Genomic DNA, 22,179 nt, shown 5'->3' with positions numbered 1-22,179 from the left:
GCACAATCTTATCCCTTGACTAATGAGCCAAAAAATACGAATTCCCTATTCTGTACGACAACAATCCACGGTTTTTCTCCCCCTTCCTTTTCCCAACTGACACTTTCCATTTCATCCTTCCAATTTCTTTTTGTCCCATAATCCTGTATGTCTATTTGAAATGTAATTTATTTTTGAAGCAATGGGTATGTGCTCATATTTCGAGAACCCATCAAAATGTGTTTGAAATGAAGAATTTATATGTGTACATGTCTTCTTTGAGATATAGGGACCATTTCATATTTTTCTCCCGGACAGTTCTAGAATCTCCAAAGTTATACTTGGAGTATGGGTAGCTGGATGATGAGAAGTGAAGTAGATGTTCAAAAAACTGTTATTTTTTGATAGAACTTGAAAATCTGAAGCTACGAGCTTGATTAAGTGAGCTTCCTCATTGTTTCGATTTTAAGGGAAACATGCAATTCTTATGGAGACTTACCCCAAACTGTCAAATTTGAGCTCATTTCCTGTGAAAGGTATCAAAAAGTGATCAACTGATAAAATGTATATCAATTTATCACAAGTATTTTATCAGTTGATCACTTTTCGATATCTTTTACAGGAAATGAGATATATGAGCTCAAAATAAAAAGTCCGGGAGCAACTGTATTAGAGATTTTATAGTAACCCGACATTGGGCTCTGATCTGATTCAAATATTCAAACTTCATCGCTTCTTATTCGGAAAACTAATACATATTCCCTGAAGTTTTTATCACCGAATTTTCTGCAACCAGCCCTTTCAGAACAGGTTTAACTATAAAAAGGAACAAATTATTGTTTAGGAGTTGACACTTTTTGAATTTCCGAATTTTAATATGAATTATTTTGCTGAATAAAAGCTAGTTTTAACTGTTGGAATTTGAAACTTGGAGAATTGAAAAAAGGATATTTGCAGAGTGCAAAATGGTTCTTCATTTTTTACCGTAAGCACTCTAATAGAATGACGCCTTACTTTCAACTTTGAGCTCAATTATCTCGATTCCTATGCAAAATATTTGAAAAGTGGTCAACGGAGGAAATGTTATTCATAACATAACCTATATTTTATCAGTTGACAGTTTTTTATATCTCTCATAGGAACCTAGGTAATTGAGCTGAAAATGAACGTAAAGGGTTTGTTATTAGAGAATTCACGGTATTTATTTCAACTTCAAAATTCAACGGTTTTCAGAAATGGGAACGAGTTACAATTCCCTATCGAAAGAGGCCAAACGGGTCACTAACTCATAGGGAGCATCTGAAGTTGTGTCCTAGGGGGCCTCCCACCATGTCTCATAGGGGGCATCGGACCAAATGCTCCCAGGGGGCATTGATAGCCTCATAGGGGCCATTGAGATCAATTTGAGTATATGATTCTGAACATGATGAATTTTTATTTTTACATCTTTTTCGTAGTTTTTTGAGGAAAAAAACACAATTGCAGACTATCGAAGGTGTTATTTCGGAGGGTCAACTGGGTAGAATTTCGGCCAATTAATTTTTTTCGATCAATTACCACGAAAATTTGAGCAAAAACAATGGAAAACGGAGAAAAATGGGATTTGCGAAAAGCTGTGATTTTTTCGAAATTTTCCCATGGAAGAGAAAACTCCCTACCTCGGCCACGGCCATGGATTGATGACGTCATCGCTGAAAAATTAGATTTTGGATTTTTCTCCGTTTTCCTTCGTTTTCCATCGTATTTGCTCAAATTTTCGTGGTAATTAATCTAAAAAAATTAATTTTATAATTTTTGTAATGTTTTATTGCTTGTGCGAACAATTTTCGATAGCAAATAGCTCATTTTGGGCCAATTTCTGGGATTTTTGAATTTTTGTGTGTAATTCACTGAATTGTGATTGTTTCCTTCATTCAATGATCTATAAAATTATGAAACAAATGAGAAATATTCAATTACCACGAAAATTGAGCAAAATTGAGAAAAATTGGAAAAAAAAACGAAAAATTAAGAAAAAAAAAGAGAAGATTGGGAAAAACCGAAGGAATATTGAGAAACAGAAGAAAATGAAATAGAATTGAGAAAAATTGGTAGAGAAAAAAGTATCGACTGAGTTTTAAAACATAAATTAAGCATTAAAGTCCTGAGTTTGTAAAACTTGTCAAGATTATTTTACAGTTCTCCGTTGTATGCTTTCCTGAAATTTCGAGAATTAAACATTCAAAAAAAAACTAATGCCTTTCAGCACAGCACAATTTCCACAATTTTTTTCATGATGAGTGAAAAATATGACACGAAATCAAAAAGAACAATGTGACAATGAGAAGTGAAAATTTTCTGTCGTAATTTTTAAAAATTCAAAAATATTGAGATTCTGAAGTTCTGCGATTTCGAAGTTCTGAAATTCTAACATTCTGAAATTCTCAGACTCTGAAGTTCCGAAATTCTCAGATTCCGAAATACTGAAATTTCAAAGTTCTGAAATTCTAAGAATTCTGAGATTTTCAAGCTCTGAAAATCGGGAATTCAAAAAATCCCTCAAAAAAAACTGTACCCCCGAATCACAAGCGTTGTACCCCTGAATGAAATGAGTTGTACCCCCGAATCATTGTACCCCCGAATTTTTGGCCGAAATTCTACCCAGTTTACCCTCCGAAATAACACCTTCGATAGTCTGCAATTGTGTTTTTTTCCTCAAAAAACTACGAAAAAGATGTAAAAATAAAAATTCATCATGTTCAGAATCATATACTCAAATTGATCTCAATGGCCCCTATGAGACTATCAATGCCCCCTGGGAGCATTTGGTCCGATGCCCCCTATGAGACATGGTGGGATGCCCCCTAGGACACAACTTCAAGATGCCCCCTATGAGTTAGTGATCCCTATGAGTGTATGCCCCCTTTGAGCACGATGCCCCCTATTTTGATGCCACCTGGGAGTATGGGCCATTCCAACCACCCAACCACATCGTGACATTATGCTCTAAATATAGGTTCTCCTTTTTCTCTTTTGTCACACTTTTTCAACTAATATTTGAAATCCTCAGTGTTCTCATCCTCTCGTTTACACTTTCACACATTACACCTTTACACTCTTATTAGACTTTTCCGATGTCCTTCTTCTTTTTCTTTCAAATTTTTCCCTTTTTACACACTTTCCTCTTGTCATTTCCTTTCCCAAACAATGTTTTCTTCTGTTCATTTCTCCAATTTTCATTTTTCATTACAGTACAACAACCACCTAATAAAGGTTCTTGATCCCAAAAAAAAAAAAGCAAAATAAGAAGGAAATACACCGAGATACAGTAACCGGTTATAGTCATTTGCTGTGTTGTTCCTTTTTTCTTCCAGCCACCAGACAGAATGACAACGTCTTCTTGTGTTTTCTCTCATTACAGCACTTTCTGTTCTCCGCTATCTATTCCGATTGGTTTGTAACTGAACCGTCATGGATGTCGTCGTTTTTCCTGTCACTTCTACTTCAGAATTGTCAAGAAGTTTAGTTTTGATTGAAATTTTAGTTGCTCCCAAAAACCAAAATTTGTCTATTTCGGAGGAAAAGGAGGAGGAAGAAATTGATTGTTTTTCGAACCCACTGTGCCTTGTTTATTATTTTGAAACTGAAGAATGTTCTGAGATTCTGAGATTCTGAGATTCTGCGATTCTCAGATTCTGGGAAAAACTTGATTCTCACAATCAGAATCTCACAATCTCACAATCAGAATCTCACAATCTCACAATCAGAATCTCACAATCTCACAATCAGAATCTCACAATCTCACAATCAGAATCTCACAATCTCACAATCAGAATCTCACAATCTCACAATCTGAAAATCTCAGAATCTTAGATTTCCGTTATTTCAAGTTTTTGAGAATCCTAGTATTCTGAAATTCTGAGATTACAGTTTTAATATTCCTGAACTTTCGAAATTTTCAAAAAATTTTGGTTTATAATTTAAAAAATCAAGAATTTTGAAATTTTATGAACGTCGAATCTTTCTTTTCCTCCATACAAGCTCCTCAACCCATCCTACCTGGGACAATAAATATGCTCATCCTTTCTCTCCCTTGACAAATAACCCATCCTTCAATCATGTTGTCATATTATATTACTCTCTCTTCTCATATCTCCCATTGACCCTTCTTCCTCCCGTACCTCTACCCTTCTTTTTCTTTCCGATACAAGACAGGTGTTCTTCTTTTTCCCGGTTACCTTCTGCTCTCGGACCATTTCTTCTGCGTCTCCTACTCTCTCTGATTTATGAATAATCAACTGTTCTAGCCACCGGAACCTGTGTATATGTGATTCAGAAGCCGCCCTTTCATCTTCTATTCAAGCCAAAAACTCATCTATTAATTCGATTAGATTTTGCCCTCCGATTAGTACATCATTCTGTCCCATTCATCTCGTTTCGATTATGCATGACGAAGATTTCTGTTGCGCTGTATGCTTGGACTTTTTCGTTGAGGTTAGTAATTAATACAAGTTGAGCAAATTTGAAACTTCTTTTTCCAGCCATGTATCATAAAATGCGGTCATTCGTTCTGTCATTTATGCATCGAGAGTCATTTGAATGTCAATGAGAAATGTCCGTTGTGTCGTTCATATACAGGAAGTCCCATAAGAAATAGGTGAGATTTTACAATAAGAACACACCATCAACTTTAGGCCCATTTATCTAATTTCCGGTGAAAGATATCAATAAGTGATCAACTGACAAACTTTTTTTGATGTTATGATAAACATTTGTTTAGTTGATTAATTTTTTGATATCTTTCACAAAAACCGAGATAAATATGCTCAAAAGTAGAAGTTAGGTTGACCTTCTTTCAAGGTGTTTACGGTATGTTACTATAACTAAAAATTCTAGACAATATTTTTCATCTCATATTCCAGACAACTCGAGTCGTTGACAATGAGCTATGTTGCTTCTCGAAACCTATCCAACGCTTACTACGAACGAATGAAATTTAATCAAAAGAAGGTTCTTCTTCAGAAACGAGCACTGGCATTGATTTACACAGGACTCAAAGATAAACCAGGTCAATCTACAGAGCTTTGTAACTTAGTTAAGGTAAGATTGACTCTCATTTTTTGAGGGACTATGGTGAAAATTATGCTAAGAATCTTGGTTTCTAAAGCGCGAAACATAAGTATAAAGCCACCCTAAAAACAATTCGTAACATTTTTGAACTAAATTTTTTCGAATCCAAAAACATTAGAATTGTATTCAACATCAAAAATTGAGTTTGGGTAACATGATTCATAAAATTGATTCAAAAATTTAATTAAAAAGACTGTATACCATATACCTTATTTTCTCCAATAGAAGCCTACCCAAATCGTCAACTTTGAGCTCAATTATCTCAATTTCTGTTAGAGATATCAACAATTTGCTAAATAATACATTTTTAAATCATAATTCGACAAACATTTTATCAGTTGACAACTTTTTCATATCTTTCACAGGAATCAAGATAATTGAGTTCGAAGTTGAAGGTTTGGGTAGGCTTCTATTGAAGGTCATACGGTATATCCGTTTGCTAGTTAATTACTTGCTTCTAAATATTCCAAAAATAAGAATATCTTGTATTTTTTTTAGAATGTGGACGACGAGGAGCTGAAATCAGAAATAAGAAGTCAAGTCAGACAACAAGTCGGAGTCGGGTTGGAACATGTCGGGGATCTGGAAAACGATACGGTCACTATTCGATTGAAAAACTCAACGAGATGATTGATACTAGATACTCTGTACATAAACATTATCTGTAAATAAACATTTGTTTGACGTCTTTGTATGCTCATGATTGCGCAATTAGCATGATCATCTTGCCTTGTCAGGAATTTCTTCCCCTAGGATTTCCCTAACACAAAAATAATTTCTACTTCTCTTCGGGATGTCTTCGTGATGTCTGTATACCCACGTCACCGAAGTGGCACTCATCATGTTTACTCGAAGTGAAAGCTGATGTTGTCATAGTTTCAAACGAGCTCCAGGGAGTGTTCTGCCTTTTCTTTTTATATGAAACTTTTGGAAAGGAGAAGGTAGACAAGTTACTACTTCTCATAAATTATCGCTGGTTTTTCATACTTTTGATTGAAAAAGGAAAAAAACCAGAAGTTGACATAAAGAAAATAAATTTTGTCAATCAAAAAAATATTTTTTGAAAACTAGTCTGCCTTTTTTGGAATATTTTTGCATTATGATAGGCGCACAATTACCCGGACTAATAAAAACGGTTATATCTTTGGACATAAGTTTCTTGGAAGCACGAAAATTGAGAGAAATACGATTTTAGGCATGATTCGAAGCTTCTAAAATTTTCAAAGAGATTCCTCAAGTCTAGGTATTTTTATGATTGTCCAATGATGAACGGCGTAGTGTTTCTTGTGATTTTCATAAGAAGTAGCAACTTGGACAAGCGATAACTCAGCTCAAACTTGATTAAATAGTTTGAAACTTTGCCAGTTTACTGATAAGTTATTTGAATTCTTGCACTCCAATTTTGACCCCATTAGAACAGTTTTCTCAAATGGTATACTAGTAAAAACTTTAGTCCGAGTATGCGCCATCATGCGCCACCTTGTAGCAGCCCTCTTGACGAGCTGCAAATCTTTCCTCTCCGGCTGTGGAAGGGACCAATGTTCCATCCTGTCAAATTAATCAAAATCCATGTACCCCTCTCTCATTTTTCCAAATAAATGTAAAACCTCTTTTTCTGTTTGGGGTGTCCATTTCGTCCCTCTCATTTCGGCCTTTCCAAAGGTTCTGCGACCCATTAAATTTCGCCCCCACACGTTGTGCACATCATACAATTGTCTTTTTGAGATCTATTACTCACACGCTCATTCTGAGGGCGAGAAGATTGATGAGGGTCTTGGCGTTCTTGGTTTTTAGAAGACATACGGTAGCTTCCTTTCTTTTTTGTCTTTCTTCCATTGATCGTCCAACTCACAAGTGCAAAGATTTTCAAACCCTTTTGCAGGGCAATGTGTCAACTATTTCCTCATTAACTCCACTATAAAAGTGCAGACCATTACTTTTATCACCATTGAGCAAACGGTGCATTTTTCACGTGTGAAGGCTAATAAAATGATTTATCTTGCTCCAGGCATACTGTAACGGGCGCTCATAAAATTTTCAAATATTTATGCCTCCTGGGTTGTCGATTAGGGATACGGTAACTCGTTTTATGATTCCAAAAAATTAAGTTTTTTCCATTTTCCAAGCTTTGTGAGTCAAGGTTTTATGACCAAAAAAGAGTAGTAAATGTTAGTTATAAGTTTTTTTTTACGTTTTTGAAGAAAATTTTCGGTCATAAAGTTTTCTAGTTTTTGAAGGAACCCTAGGAAGAATAACTTTGAGTTTTGAGACAAAAACACCGCAAATACCTGTATTAGAAGAACCATCTAAATTTAAACTTTGAGCCAATTTATCTCGGTTCCTATCAAAAATATGAAAAAGTTGTCAACAGATAAAATGTTTTTGATATTATGACGAACAATTTATCAGTTGGCAACTTTTTATATCATTCACAGAAACCGAGAAAAATAGGCTTAAAGTTGAAATTTAAGGGGTCTTTCTAATACAACCTTTCCGGTAGCCAGGATTGAGAGCTTCTCTCGATCTCTCCCTCTATCTAGAACACTAATATAAAACTATTTTTTATTTTGCACTTTCTCGGAACGACTGACCTCTGAACGTTTCTGCTTATCTCATAACCCAATGTATATTTATTTTGTTTATTTCGAAAATTTTTTTTCAAGACTGACTTGTTTATGATAGCACAAAGGTTTGAAATTTCAAACCGACCAGACACAAATTTTATTGCAAAAATGTAGACATCTTCGTTTGGAAATGTTTTTCGATTGTACAATTTCTGGAAAAACTGCTCATAGACTGTGTCGAGTGAGTTTCAATTCCTTCCCTTTTTCCTCAATAATCACGTCACCCAAATTTTTGTATTCTCCAAAATAAAGATACAGGAAGCAGAACAGAAAACCACATATATAAATATGCATTCCCACCTCCTTTTTTCCTCTCATTTTTATTCCATTTTTTTTCATTCATCCATCTTTTTTTCTGTCACTTTTTGCCGGTTTTGATTTCTGCTCGAAACGTGGCTGTTTCCTGTTTGTTTAGATCGGATTTTTGGGGCACCCTATCGGGTTATTCAGATCTGACGAAAAGGTTGACATGCCCGAGGTAAGCCGCCTAGTGAGAAAATTAGAAGTGTAGATAGAATCTTATGAACTTTTGAAAGGTATTGGAGGTTAAATGAGAACACAAGATGGTCTATTTTGGAACATGGTTGTGTTGACATTTCGAAAAGTTTAAGGACTTTGACCTATTCCGTAACTTAAATGCATCCTCTGCTCTTACCGTATTTTTTTGGAACCCGCCCGGTGCATGCTCTTTGAACTCAATTATCTCGGTTTCTTCAAAATATACCAAAAATTTGCCAACTAATGAAATGTTACTAATTATTAGCAAAATTTCATTAGTTGACACATTTTTGATATCTCTGCCAGGAACCGAGATAAATGAGCTCAAAGTGCGCGTATCGTGTGGGCTTCTATAAGAGACACTACGGTCAAAGTCGTTCTAACCGCTCCTTTTTTATACCACGCTTCGAAATTTTTTCTACCGTAGACCTGCAAAGAGAATGCGTCCCTGCCAAAAAGCATCTCCAGCTCTTCGTTTCCAGTTTGTGGGCGGAGCCAGTGAGTCCTAGCAGTATTTCGCCAGCATCTTTTTGGCTCAGTGTTGCGTTCACTAGGGTCATCTCTTGTTTTCATCAGTTTTTTTTTCAATTTTTCGGGGGTTAGTTTCTCTAAAAGTTTGATCTTGTCAATCGAAACACGCTTTGAAAATTCAAAATCTGGCACTCATCCAGTTTTCGTGTACTTCGAAGCGCCCTTTTTTTGAGGTTCCCAACCGCGATACCGTGCCAGGGGGACACATGCTTCCGCACATGTGAACAACAGATTCCTTCCAGGTGCAAGTACTCTTCCCAATCCAACAAAAAACTGTTCTCTCTTTCTCTGTTCCTTGTGTTCTCTTTCAACCGACCCAAAACCAACACATCTCTTCCTCCGGTCACTTTCTCTCTTCCCCTATTCTTCTTCCCCCAATCATTCATTTCACACTTCGTGTCAATTTTACCATTCACTCTTTCATTATTCTTCTTCACCCATTTTTTCTAGGCGTACACCATGGTATGTTGCTGCGATTTCCGTATCGCCCCGGTCATCTACTTGATGTGCTTTTACTGCTGCTACATGATTCTCGTTTTTCCTATCATGGAGTTCGTCGGATGGTGTTTGCAATACGCTCTTGGATATGAGTTCGGACCCGATTCACCTGTCTCCAAATGGATATATTTTGGATGTCTACTCATGTTCATTCCAATGTACATTGGACTCTTCTATTGGAGTTGGGTGAAACATCGTGCCAAGCAACTGTTTACGCCAAAGTGGAAAACTAAGTTTGTTGGGGAACATAGTGTCAAGGGGATAAAATTTTCAAAAAGTTTTAAAGTTAATATCAGTTAATCTTGTTTATTGTATTTCCTCTAAAACAGTAAAAGCCCGCCTAAACACCGTAAGGCAACTTTGAGCTCAAGTATCTCAATCCCAGCGATAGATATCAAAAACTTGTTAACAGATAAATTTTTTTATCACGAACATTTTATCAGTTAACAAACTTTCGATATCTTTCACAGGAATGAGATAATTAAGCTCAAATTTACGGCATAACAAGCTTCGTCGAAACTTCATCATCCTTTTTCTAGAAGAATGGGCTCAGAGGTTTTTTCTGATCCTCACTGATCCTTACGTTAGGGTGGCAGCATATCTCCAAACCTGTGCCACGGCCGGCCGCAGATTTTTGAATAGCGTACTTCTAATTGTAAGTTAGGTTGAATATATCTAGCGGCACTAGTGGTTTCTGTGTCGCTGAAAGTATTTCCGAAGGAACGGACTGATTGGATCATGGCAACCTACCCACGGCCAGCCGCAGTCGCGAATTGCACAGACTTGGTTATCTCAACCTAGCCTTGAGGCCTTGGATCTTTCTAAAGAACTGTTACTTAATGTAGGCGTATTTCTAGGCCATAGTGAGGCCAACCTGCGATGCTTGATAAAATTTCTGTGGATTCACCAGCAACGCTCACAAATCCAGTTCCCCTGTAATTAACGTTTTTTCAGCGAGCCCCTCGACGAAGAAGACGTTATATGCACCATTTGTTACGAGATCATTGTCAATGTAACCCATCCCTTGTACATTTTTTCTGACACCTCCCGATTTTCAGCCCCGCACTCTCCGCTGCCAACACTCGTTCTGCAAAAAATGCATCGATCAATGCCTTCCCCAGTCGAGACGTTGCCCATCGTGCCAACAGTGGGTTTATTGGAGCAGCAGAAATAAGTGAGATATTGAATTTCAGTAGTTTATGATAACACACATTTGTTTAGACTTTTCAAATCGAAAGTTTTGCGTTGGGTGAAAGAGAATGGGCGCGAGGAGGAGTACAAAGAGGTGGTTGCCATAAAGAAGGAACAGAAGGTGCCGAAGATTGGATTCTGGAAGAAGTTTTGGCCAATGATTGTTCCTTTCTTGGAGGTTCACATGGTAAGATTTAGTGGGGAGGGATAAACATTATTTTAATCGAGTTTACACCTAAATTACCTTCGAATTCCCGTAAACACTCTACTAGAACAACCGTCCCAACTTTTAACTTTGAGCTAGTTTATCTCGGTTTTTGTAAGAGATATCAAAAAGTCGTCAACAGACGAAATATTTCTGATATTATGCTAAGCATTTTGTCAGTTAATCACTTTTTGATATCTCTCGCAGGAGGTGAGATAAATTGGCTAAGCTGACGGTTTGGGTGGGCTCCTACTGAGGGAATAAGATAATTCTTTATGAATTGCTTGAGTTCCAGACTTAAATACCTCCAAGTACAAACTATCATTCTAATAAAAATTACACCTAAACTACATCCAACTCAAAGTATCCAGCTAACCAGTAATTATTCAGGTTCCTCGCGAAGACCGACGTGCCCGCCGTGTTCGTGGATTCCGTCTCCGTAGAAACAACATCGAACCAGCCGCCCCAGCCCATGCTCCTCAAACTCTCATCGTGAATGTCATTGATGAAATGGAAGATGTGACTGATCAAGAGTTGGATGTTTCCTCCGTCAACCCACCAGTCGCCGCCCTTCACATCCCTATGCCAAACATTGTTGAGGTTCCCGAGACTTCTGGATCTTCAGATTCCCTGGAATGCATCTGCCACACTTTCCCCGACATTGCCGTATCTCCATATTCTGATGAACACATCGTCGCTTCTTCCTCCTCCCTATCTTCAATCTCGAGTCATGCATCTGACGTCCAGCTCTAAACGACGCCATCTGATAATTGATATGTCCCTGATATTGATTTCTCGTCCTTGTGTCCCCCTATGCTGTCCCCATGTTCATCAAGACTCTCGAGATGATAATCTTCTTCTATTTTTCTTTATTTTACTTCCGCATTTACTTTTTACTTTCCATCATGTTGATCCCGTTTGATTTTTGTACCCATTTCTTCCCAACCCTCAGTAGCACGGTCCCTTTAATTTTTCACTTTGTAGTTTTCAGAACCTCGCCAAATTTTTTTTCAGGTCCCGGTAAAGATCATCGCTCCTTCCTCTCCCTGCTTTAGATTTTCCCTCTAAACGTACAGTTTCCCTTCTCCCGCTAATGTAGACAAATGAAAATTTCGGCTTAATTATGACACACCGAAAGCCAATTAAAACACCGAAATCGGAATATCGGGGGGCCGTGAGAAAAAGAATGTCCGTTTACCACCTGCCTGGGTGCATTGGGGCAAGAAGAAGACAATAAAATGATTGAAACGGATTTGGAAATATGGTGAATGTGGGGGCAGGTGTCAACCTCGACATCAAATCGTACAATTCGTCGCATTTTCTGTTTCTTCTACACATTTTTCTCATGGCTCGTAATCTATGCGAAAAACGTTTCTTTCTTTTTCTGTTCCTTTTTCTATTCCTTTTTCTGTGACTCACTTTTGGAAAGTAAACGGAAAAGCGAAAAAAAGAACTTCAATGATATACTTTGATAAAGTTTCCCCTTGTTGAATTTTTCCTAGAAATAATAAAAATTTTTAGGTTACGATAGTTGTCGTTGTGGGACCTTTGGTCATTGTTATGATTATCAATCTTGTAAAAATTCAAGATTGAAATTGATTAAGGTTTGCCTTATTAATTAATGATCACCGTATTCCAGTAGAAGCTCACCTAAACTATCCACTCTGAGCTGAATTATCTCGATTCCTGTCAAAGATATCAAAAAGTTGTCAACTGTCAAAATGTTTATCATAAAATCATCAATAATTTATCAGTAGACAAATTGTTGATATCTCTTATATTGACGAATTAAAAAAAGTGGGACCTGGAAAATTTCGCGGGCGGCTTCCCGGTCAATTTTCGAGGCCTTGTCCCAGTAACACTACGGTAGTAAACGAAACTTTTTTCTGTGAATTTAGTGGGATTTTCTGAACAAAATTTAGATTCTTGGTAGGAAAATGATCGCTAGCATCTTTAGAATCTGTTTTTTATCGAAAAACCGAACTTAATTACGAAAGTAGCTCGAACGAGGCGAAAATCTGAAATATTACGTTTTTGCCGCACTTTTTCGTAGATCAAAAAAAGCTACGCCTTTCAAATTTTCAGGACCCACTTTTTTTAATTCGACAATAGCAACCGAGGTAATTGAGCTCGAAGTTGACGATTTGAGTGGGCGTCTATTGAAGGGAATACAGTAATATACATATTCTGCAATCTCTGTAAAACTGTAGACAATTTTTCAAAAATCTCATATTTGCGATAAACCAAAAAAATTGTCCTCAAACCTTTTCTGTTCCCATTATAAAGCCCTAACATGCTAGGATTAGACTCACATGTTGAAAACGTGAAGAATCTAATGAAAATCTTAATCTTCCTCGACAATTCCGAGTACTTTTCGACCCACTCAATTTGTTTGCCTTATATAATGAATGTTTATATAAAACACATACTATTAGTCAGAAATCTGTAAATTTTTTGTCTAGAAGATTCTTTTCTAGTTTCGGGGAATTCGAGATCCAACTTGCTTAAAATTCCTTGACTTCAGTTTTTGCATTTAATTCTTACTTTTTTCAATTAATCAGAAGTGCTACTCCTTTTTTAATTACCAACTTTTTTTTGAACCTTAAAAATTCCATTCAAGTCGTAAAAATACTCATCCTCATCTAGATAAGTGATGGAAATCAATCACCTTGAGTGCTATTCCAAAGTTTTATTATTCAACTTCTCCTTTTTAAAAATTTTCCATTCCGCACTACATGAAGAGCTACGTCAACTGAATTCTACTCTGTTCTAGAGATTTCTATATTGTTCTCGTTCCGTCAAAAATCAAAAAGGTTTAACGCAGTCAGCAGGATTCGAACCTACGCGGGCAGAGCCCAATTGATTTCTAGTCAATCTCCTTAACCACTCGGACATGACTGCTGCGAGAGAACAAGGGCGAAATGACATTGAGGTTGCGGCAGAGGAGGAAATTTGTTTAAAAAAATCCGCCTCCTGTCAATTTGAAACCTTCACCAACATTCTAAAAAAGTTGAAAACTGTATAATTAGAATTTGCAGATGATAAAAGTGCTTGTTTCCTTCTATATATTTACTGATATAAGTTCAAAGGTATATAATAATCCATCAGCTGAACTAACAGAGTATTTCTACTCTTCTCTTTATCAAAATAGTACGAAAGTTTGCACAGTCTAAAAATGAATCACATATATATGCAGAATGTGAAGTTCCCAGGTCAAAAACACACAAACTTTTCCATGTTTGCAAATTTTTCGAAACTTTTAGCTTAACACACTTTTCTTAACATATATTTTTCTCCTCTTCTTTTTCTCTAAATTTTTGACATGAATTTTTGACATAACGTCATTTTTTGACCCTCATTCATCAGTCACATGAAACTGTGCTTTCGACCGTGTCGTTCTCTCCCTCAAGATAACAGAAAGAGCAACACAATCTGATAAAAATGGGCGGCCCGTTTTGTGGAGAATTCGTACAAAACAACCGGGAAAATCATAAATTCATTCTGCCTCGTGATACATTATAGTCGGAGCTCTGTGAGCTACATTTTTGTGGAAATTGGATTTTTAAGAAAAATGTATCATGAGGGCGGAGGTGATGGTCAGAATGATATATTTGACAGCATAGGAAAGAAAATATATAGGTGGACAATTTTTTTCGATGTCAAAAATATTTGGACTGTTTAAATTTTTTAAATAGTTCTTCTGGGCACCGAGGGCTTGTTTTTTAGAAAGTAATAGATTCTCATTGGAGAGCATTATTTTAAAATTTTATTATAAAATTCTAAAAAATGATGCCTTTTTTTCGGTTTTTAGAGTTTTTCTTCTGGGCGGAGCTTACAAGGGGTTAGGCCCGGTATTGAAATCCTTGAAGGTACAATTATAGGGTTTTTCGTTATCATTTTCAGTCCTACTTTTTCGATTTTTAGATGAGTTTCATCGATTTTTCGATAATTTTCACTGTTTTTATGCTGTTTTTTTTTCATTTTTCGGATTTTTGGGGAAAAAATTTATGAAATTCATTGGAAATCTCGAAAAAAAAACGTCTGGAATTTCCATGGGGCTCCATGGAATTCCATATAAATAATTACGAAAATTATATGTTTCTTCAAAGATTTCGCTACCGAACTGAAGCTCCGCCCACCATCGAATATTTGCCCGCGACGAAGATTTTAAGAAATATATAAAATCTTTAAAAAACCGAACCTCGTTTGTACTCATTTTGAAGCCCAGCTCATTCTAAATTTAGTTTCTAAATTTTTGAACTTCTTCAATCTCCCAATTTTATGAATTTTACATACCTAAAACTTCCATTTTCCGTTATCAAACATCTCAAAGATCACAAAACCTCCTTCCAGAACTTTTCGCTTTTCTAGTTTTATCACTCTTTTCTTTTTTATCTTCGCCTTTCCACAACTTTTAAAAGTTTTATGATGAACCACTTTTCCGTTTCTCTGATCATCAGTCAGTTTTTTATCAGTAACTGATTTCAGCTGACATTAGTTATCGCAGTTCTTGCAGTCCTAAAAAAGTAGTTCATCCCATTTTCAATAGTCGGTCAGTTCGTTTAAACCAGGAGTTCCTACTCGTGATTTGGAGACATAAACATCGTCATCTTGATAAGGGAGAAGAGATTGTTATTGTTTCTTTCTCTCTTAATTCACAACAATCCCATCAATACTTTCTTTTTTGTTTTGTTTTTTTTGTGTTTCGAGATGATGTAGTTTCTTTTTTTCATCATTCCATTCCCAAATTTTTGAGGATTCTGAATCAATACCACTCAAAACCATGTACGTCCTTCTATCAGTTATCTTTTTAAACCCATCCCATCTCTTTGATCTCTCTACTTTACATTCCTGCGCCTCCGCTGCAACCTCATTGTCATTTCTCCAATGTTCTCTCGCCTGCAGTCATGTCCGAGTGGTTAAGGAGATTGACTAGAAATCAATTGGGCTCTGCCCGCGTAGGTTCGAATCCTGCTGACTGCGTTAACACTTTTTTGAATTTTTGCAAAGCACGAGAAAAATTCCAGAATAGAAATTCGTCATGAATAAGTTAGATGGAATATGGAAGCGAGAGCGCAGAAAGCAAAACCAATCTGGTAGGTCATGATGCAACTTTTCTCCTATGATGAAACTAGACATTCTAATCAAGCATCAAATATTTTTTACGTGCAAGTGTGCTCCACTGATAACAGTCTAATCTTCTAGTATAAAGTATCATGTACTCTTCGGGCATGTGTGTTTCAAGTCAAACAGTCTTAGTATTTGTATTCTTGATATAGAGTTGTTCAAACACAAAAGTTTCTCTTTAAAATATTATTTAAAATACAATATTTTGTATTTTTAGAATATTTTTCTTCCTCCTCCCACATTTCCGATCCTTCTCATTAGTCACTTTCCAATATGCTCGCACCGACTCCTTTGTTTCATTTTCAACTTGTTGGTGCAAAAATATTGGAAAGAGCATATAAATGTTTGCTCAATGACACGTTTAGAGCCCCCACACATATTTAGAAAGACCCCTGTTCGCCTTTTTTTGTGTTGTATGTGAATCATCCTGCATGGTTTTTCTACTACTATAAATATTGCTTCTTTCCGATTACTGATTTTTCTGATAGCAAAAAATACAATTTTTTTTATTCTCTAAAGATGTCTTTTCTAGCCATCCGAATGCCTTTCAGTCGGAATACTTCGCCGGCGGTTGAAGCTTCACCAACACCAACGCCAGAATGTTCGGTGAGTCATTTTTTCTGAATTGAAAACAAATATTTTTTGAAAATACCACCTGCTTGTCGCGCCTTCGGCGCGATACAAACTTCCATATTCAAGTTGATTTTCGGTCATTTGTACCATTTTTAAGAGTCTGAAGCTCGATTGTCAAGATTTCGACCTAGATTGAAAAATTTGCATCCACTGAATTTTTTGAGAGTTCCTAGTTTTTCAGCTATTCGCAGATTTCTGACAGACACCTGTTTTTCAGGTTTTCAGTACAAAAACGGGTGTCTTTCAGAAATCGGGAAGTATCTGAAAAACTAGGAATTTTCAAAAAATTTTGTGGATGCAAAGTTTTTAAACTAGGTCTGTTTTACACTCCAAATTTCTAAAAATGATCGAAATTTGACAGCCGAGCTCCAGACTCCTGAAAATTGCCGAAAATCTACTGAAAAATATATTTTTGTATATCTCATTGACTGGTATTGTACATTTTGAGAAATACATGTTTCAAAATTTAAAAAAAATCAAAAACTAAATTTAAATTTTTTCCAGCCTAACGACCCAAATTGTGACCTAATGAGGTATCTGGTCGCTTTAGTGGTATTCATTGGACTCATTGCTCTATTCATGTTCGGATGCAAAGCAGTCATGAGGCTCTTCACACGGAAAAGGTTCATTTTTTGAATTCTGTTTTTTCAAGAAGTTCTCTGGTGACCAGTGATCAATTAGAGATGCTAGATAACGACTTGTTTTTATGGGGAAACTTGGTGTTTCAAAATTTTTATGAGTTTGCTGGATTATTATTTTGGGGGGGGGGGGGGTGGGTGCAGGAGCTCTGCAGCCCTGTTTATTATTGTGTACTGAAAATTTTGGCTTCCAGACACCATACAACATTATTTGAGGGATTTTAAATATGCTTTCTTCTGATAGAACACACTCTGAAATTCTACAGATTTCAAAATTAAATTTTTTATAGTTTTTTTTTAATTTCTTGACTTTTAGGTTGTGATCTATCAGAAAAAAAAACAAATTTGAAAACTTAAAAACTGTTTTACTGAAAACCTATCAAATTCGCCTCCTAAATCTCGAAATGAGTTCCCACCCCGACAGTCTTTTTTGAGCTCAATTTTCTGGGTTCCTCTGGAAGATATCAAAAACTTGTCAATTGATAAATTATTTATCATAATATCACCAAGATTTCATCAGTTTACAGATTTTTGATATCTTCCCCAGGAATCGAGATAGTTGAGCTGAAAGTTGACGGCCAGGGTACTATTCTATTAGGTTGGCGGGAAAGTCTTTGTCACTTTTTCAATAGTTTATTTCTCAAAGAAAAAATAACCGAATAATTAATTATATTGTCCATCATTATAACAACATGTCTCCAACGTTCCCTCAATTTATGGATTCCATTGCGGTAGAATCCAGCCGGGCGTGAGGCAAAGTATTGTTTGAGTGCCGCTTCGACCGCTCCACGGGAATTGAAGCTTCTTCCTTCGAAGGCACGTGTCATATCGCCAAATAACCAATAGTCGGAAGGAGCAAGATCAGGAGAATACGGGGGGTGAGGGAGAACATTCCATCCATATCCCATCAGCTCCTGCTTCACTTGTTTCGAAACATGTGGGCGAGCGTTATCATGTTGATAGTACACTTTCTTGTCTTTCAGGGCCGAACGGTCGACTGCTTTCTTGAGGTTTCGTAGTTGAGTAGTGTAGAGGTCTCCAGTTATTGTTTTGCCCTCGGGCAGAAGTTCCCAGTAGATGGGGCCGTCCACTCCCCACCACACAGAGAGCATAACTTTTTTCGGATGAAGGTCGGGTTTGGGGACATCCTGTGGGCTCTCTCCTTCTCCAACCCACTGGGATTTCCTGTGGTGATTATCGTAGAAGACCCACTTCTCATCTCCGGTTATTAGCCGGTCCAGCCATCGATCGCCCGCGTGGAGAGTGAGAAGAGTAATCGAATCGTCGACTCGGCGGTCAAGGTTGGCTTGAGTCAGGTGATGACGTATGAATCGACCAAAAAGTTTTCTCATTCCAAGAGACTTCAAACCTTCAAGGACTGTGCTATGGTGAACTCCGAATGTGACAGCTAGTTCACGGCTAGATTGAAATGGATCCGATTGCAATGCGTGCTTCAGCTTGTCCAAATCCAACTCACGGGGTCTCCCAGAGCGATCCTTTTCATCGAGCGAGAAGTCATCTTTTTCGAAACGATGGAACCAATTGCGAATAGTATTGTAGTGAGGGGCATGTGTGTTGTACACATTCTTCAAGAAAGTTTCCGAATCCTTCATCGTGGTGTGAGATAGGAAGAGGTAAATCAAAACATGTCTGATGTGAATAGCAGTGGGAACAAACATATCGTTTCAATTACAGATGAGGAGCAGGGAAGGAAATGGGGACTTGTTTATATGGAAGGTTCTTATCACCTTGTTATTCACTAGAGTCGATATCATACACAGCCTCCATATACGAGAACAGTGATTAAACAAACAGAGTGACAAAGACTTTCCCGCCAACCTAATATCAGAGGTTTTACAGTAGCCCAACTTTGTTTTAGAAAACTGGCATTCCCCAAAATGTTTGCCCCTGAATTTCCAGAAAAGATAATTTCGCTAGTGCTATAAAAATTTTAATGACCCAAATAGTTTCTCGGAGTACTCCTATTTTTGGAGATGACAAATTTCAATGGCAGACCGGAAATATAGGTCTGGTCTAAGAACGTCACTAAAGATGACTGTTGGATCAAATTTGACCTGTTGGCGTCAAGCCTGACGTAGAATCTTTGTGAACTGTAACAGGGAAAAGAATAGTGAAGCTCACACAGTCTGACGTACTATCTAGGCGTTTTTCACTACCATATTTGCTTTAATAGAAGCCCACCATTTACGTGCCATTTGAGCTCAATATCTCACTTCCTATGAGAGATATCGAAAATTTGTCAATTGATAGAATGTTGGGGATATTATGATAAATAATTTATTAGTACTGAACGTTAAACATTTTTCTGTATTTTTTTGAATGAACTGACATAATTGAGCTCAAAGTGAACATACTCGGTGGGCTTCTATCAGAGCACTTACGGTAACAAAAACTTTTCGAGAAGAGTTAAAATCCGAAAGTATGTTTTTAAAGATTTAGCTTTGGAGTTCTTTAATAATTTAAACTATTTTGTAAAAGAAGAAACAGCTTTCGATATTGGTACAGGAATTTTAACGACCATGAAAACTCTATGGATGTTTTCTATGCTTTTTAAATTCAGTAAGTACATATATAGCCATAGCAATGTACTCCTGACTTTCAAATATTGTTTGTGATCCCAAAAATTTCCATTTGCTCTCTCTTCCTTCCTTCCCAAAATAAAACGCACATATATTTTTTTCAACATTCCTCTCTACTGTTCTCACTTTGTTATTACCATCTCGCCCTGTTTGCCCTTCCTTCCATGGTGCTTTATATTTCAAAACATTGTACATATCTCTCTGTCCATTTAGTACAAAAACATGCTCGTTTTGTAATATGTCAGACGAAGCGACGGCGGTTGGTTCCGTTTTCCTCTAATATTTGTGTGCTCTGACTGTCATTTTTTGGTAAAAAAAAAGGCGGGCATTTTGCATTTTGCCTCATCCAAACAATTCAAAACAAAACACTTTGGGTGTCTCCATTTCTTATCACACAATAATTGTGCCTTTTCCTAAATCGATAACACGAAGCCATCATCATCATTTCCTTACTCTTTAGTTTTTATTTTTCCCCGCCAAATAAGAAAGTCAGACACACCCCAAGAATATTCGGAACTAAAAATGTGTTGCTTTCTGATCTGTTTTCTCGATTTGTTCAGGTAATTTTTGCCACGAAGCCACTATTTTGGGACATATTATCAGGCTTATCATTAGTTGAAAAATTATCGGAATTGGAAATTCTTTAATAAAGTGTGACTTTTCAGGAACACAAATACCGCCCAAACCGACACCGATGTCATCTATCCAAGTGATGGTGAGTGAAGATAAAGAAAAAAAAATCAAAGATGAAAAGTTGCTGGGAATCAAGACTTCAAAAATCCAAAAATTTTCAGAACGCCGTGCCACCAGAAGCCATCAAAACTTTGGATTCATGGATCCTCCACCGCGATACGAGCAAATTTTCAAACGCGGCGGAGGCACGCCATCTGTGATCACTACCAGAGAAGCTCCAAGTGTCACGAGGTCTTCTGGAGATGCTAGTTTGCCACCAAGTTACGAACAAGCTGCGATTAATGCCAGAAGGGAGAGGTGATTTTTTTCAAAATTTGTGAAAATTTGTTCGGGTGGTCACATGAAATTATCAACTAAACAGTAGGGTCACATGGAAGTTATCAGCTACTAGAACTGTGCTCCCGACTCACAAAAAGCGAAAATCAGAAACTCAACATCTAAGAGTTCTTTATCTAAAGACATCAGATCAATTTCTCAATATTTCCAGCCAACTCCAATCAGTGATTGTCTCCCAGCCTGGTTTCCGGGAAGTTCCACTCACAGCTATTGATATGGAACAGTGAGTTCTAGACTTTTAAGAATTTTAAATTAAAAAATAAAATTTCAGCCCAGCGATGCCGTCACCGTCCTCCACAATTCTAGACATGGAGTCGGAGATTGCAAATATTCAGAATCACGCTCACGCCTGTGTTACTAGATACGATTCAAATCATGCAAATGGTAAGTGAGACATTTTGAGAATCAAAAAACCGTGCGTGCCAAATGACGAACCGGTTCAGCTTGCTCAAAATTCTTATATCTCTTAAATCAAGCAGGCCGAGCCGGCTCGGGTAGATGAAAGGTAGCGTAAAATTTCAAAATCCTTAATTTTGAGCATTTCTTTCTCGGTTCCTGTGAAAGGTGCCAAAATTTGGTCAACTACAAAAACGTTCACCATAATACCAAAGTTATTTTCTGTAGTTGGACAATTTTTAGTGTCATCACTGGGAACTGAGAAAAACTAGCTCAAAATGCAAAACTGCAAAATTTAAAAACCGACCTCTGGCAGGCTTTTGCTGGCACTGTCATCGTTTCTTTTAGAGTTCATATTTGTGGACCAACTAAAATATATTTAATAGAACTTGACGAGTACTACGAAACTATATTATTTGGAAAACTGAATCATTTCTATGAGCAAAGTGAGGCAACGGCCGGCCCGACCTGAATCATCTCATATGATTTATAACTTCGTTCATAGACAAGACACAATTTTCCCAATAGTACTGTTTTGTAGCACACGTCGAGTTCAATCATATCTAATTAGATTCGTCCATAAATATTGATTAAAAGACACTAGGGCCGGAACGGCAAAGACCCGCCAGTGGCCCGCTATAGGCCCGCTTTACAAGTATGCTAACAATGTGTAAGGTGACTGAACTGAATTTTTAAACACCTCCCTGCAGAAAATAAAATTTCTAAATTTTTAAAAAATTTGAACTTCAAAATCTTCAAACACTCCAGTTTCAGAAATTGCCCGGACCCTCGCTGCCACCTCCACGCCAAGTTCTTCAACCGCCCTTCCAGAACTAGAAGCTCCAGAAGGAGGACCACCTGGTTATGATGCAATAAGTCTCCATAATGAGACAATTAGTACTCGATAGCCACTTATCTCTTCTCTTTCTATCTCAATTTCCTATACTTTAGTTCCAAAATGATCTCAATTTTCAAAATTTTTGAATTTCCAATTCCATTTGCCTATCATGTTTGCCATCAGTTTGTGTATGGGGTTTGTGCATAATTGTTTGTTTTGATAATAAAAACATTGCAATTATTTATTAAAAAAGCATAGAGTCGTTGTACAGAAATACAAGTGA

General features: G+C 37.0%; 4 protein-coding genes and 2 non-coding genes across 6 annotated transcripts; 5 read left to right on the top strand and 1 right to left on the bottom strand.

Moving 5' to 3' along the window:
- Window positions 1-1,141: 1,141 nt before the first annotated feature.
- CBG25917 lies at window positions 1,142-1,264 on the top strand (the record flags this gene model as incomplete). The annotated part of the gene is made up of 1 exon (XM_045244297.1): window positions 1,142-1,264. The coding sequence occupies one exon, from the start codon at window positions 1,142-1,144 to the stop codon at window positions 1,262-1,264; it is 123 nt and encodes a 40-aa protein (XP_045098991.1).
- A 3,137-nt stretch (window positions 1,265-4,401) lies between these two features.
- CBG10147 lies at window positions 4,402-5,718 on the top strand (the record flags this gene model as incomplete). The annotated part of the gene is made up of 4 exons (XM_002641748.1): window positions 4,402-4,452; window positions 4,500-4,615; window positions 4,881-5,058; window positions 5,587-5,718. 4 exons carry the CDS (start codon window positions 4,402-4,404, stop codon window positions 5,716-5,718), a joined length of 477 nt encoding a protein of 158 aa, XP_002641794.1.
- Window positions 5,719-9,200: 3,482 nt separating this feature from the next.
- CBG10146 lies at window positions 9,201-11,388 on the top strand (the record flags this gene model as incomplete). Its single annotated transcript, XM_045244296.1, has 5 exons — window positions 9,201-9,472; window positions 10,194-10,251; window positions 10,298-10,413; window positions 10,461-10,617; window positions 11,026-11,388. The coding sequence occupies 5 exons, from the start codon at window positions 9,201-9,203 to the stop codon at window positions 11,386-11,388; spliced, it is 966 nt and encodes a 321-aa protein (XP_045094211.1).
- A 2,066-nt stretch (window positions 11,389-13,454) lies between these two features.
- On the bottom strand, window positions 13,455-13,536 carry CBG29015. Its single transcript has one exon. It is a non-coding gene (tRNA).
- A 2,000-nt stretch (window positions 13,537-15,536) lies between these two features.
- CBG28936 lies at window positions 15,537-15,618 on the top strand. The gene has a single exon. It is a non-coding gene (tRNA).
- Window positions 15,619-16,281: 663 nt separating this feature from the next.
- On the top strand, window positions 16,282-21,966 carry CBG10143 (the record flags this gene model as incomplete). Its single annotated transcript, XM_045244295.1, has 7 exons — window positions 16,282-16,363; window positions 16,946-17,018; window positions 20,299-20,348; window positions 20,428-20,623; window positions 20,814-20,885; window positions 20,934-21,046; window positions 21,833-21,966. 7 exons carry the CDS (start codon window positions 16,282-16,284, stop codon window positions 21,964-21,966), a joined length of 720 nt encoding a protein of 239 aa, XP_045094210.1.
- Window positions 21,967-22,179: the final 213 nt, after the last annotated feature.

The sequence above is a fragment of the Caenorhabditis briggsae genome (assembly GCF_000004555.2).
Source record: "Caenorhabditis briggsae complete genome, chrIII, whole genome shotgun sequence".
Lineage (NCBI taxonomy): Eukaryota > Metazoa > Nematoda > Chromadorea > Rhabditida > Rhabditidae > Caenorhabditis > Caenorhabditis briggsae.
The sequence above is the reverse complement of the archived record's forward strand: the minus strand, read 5'-3'. Positions and strand labels throughout refer to the sequence as shown.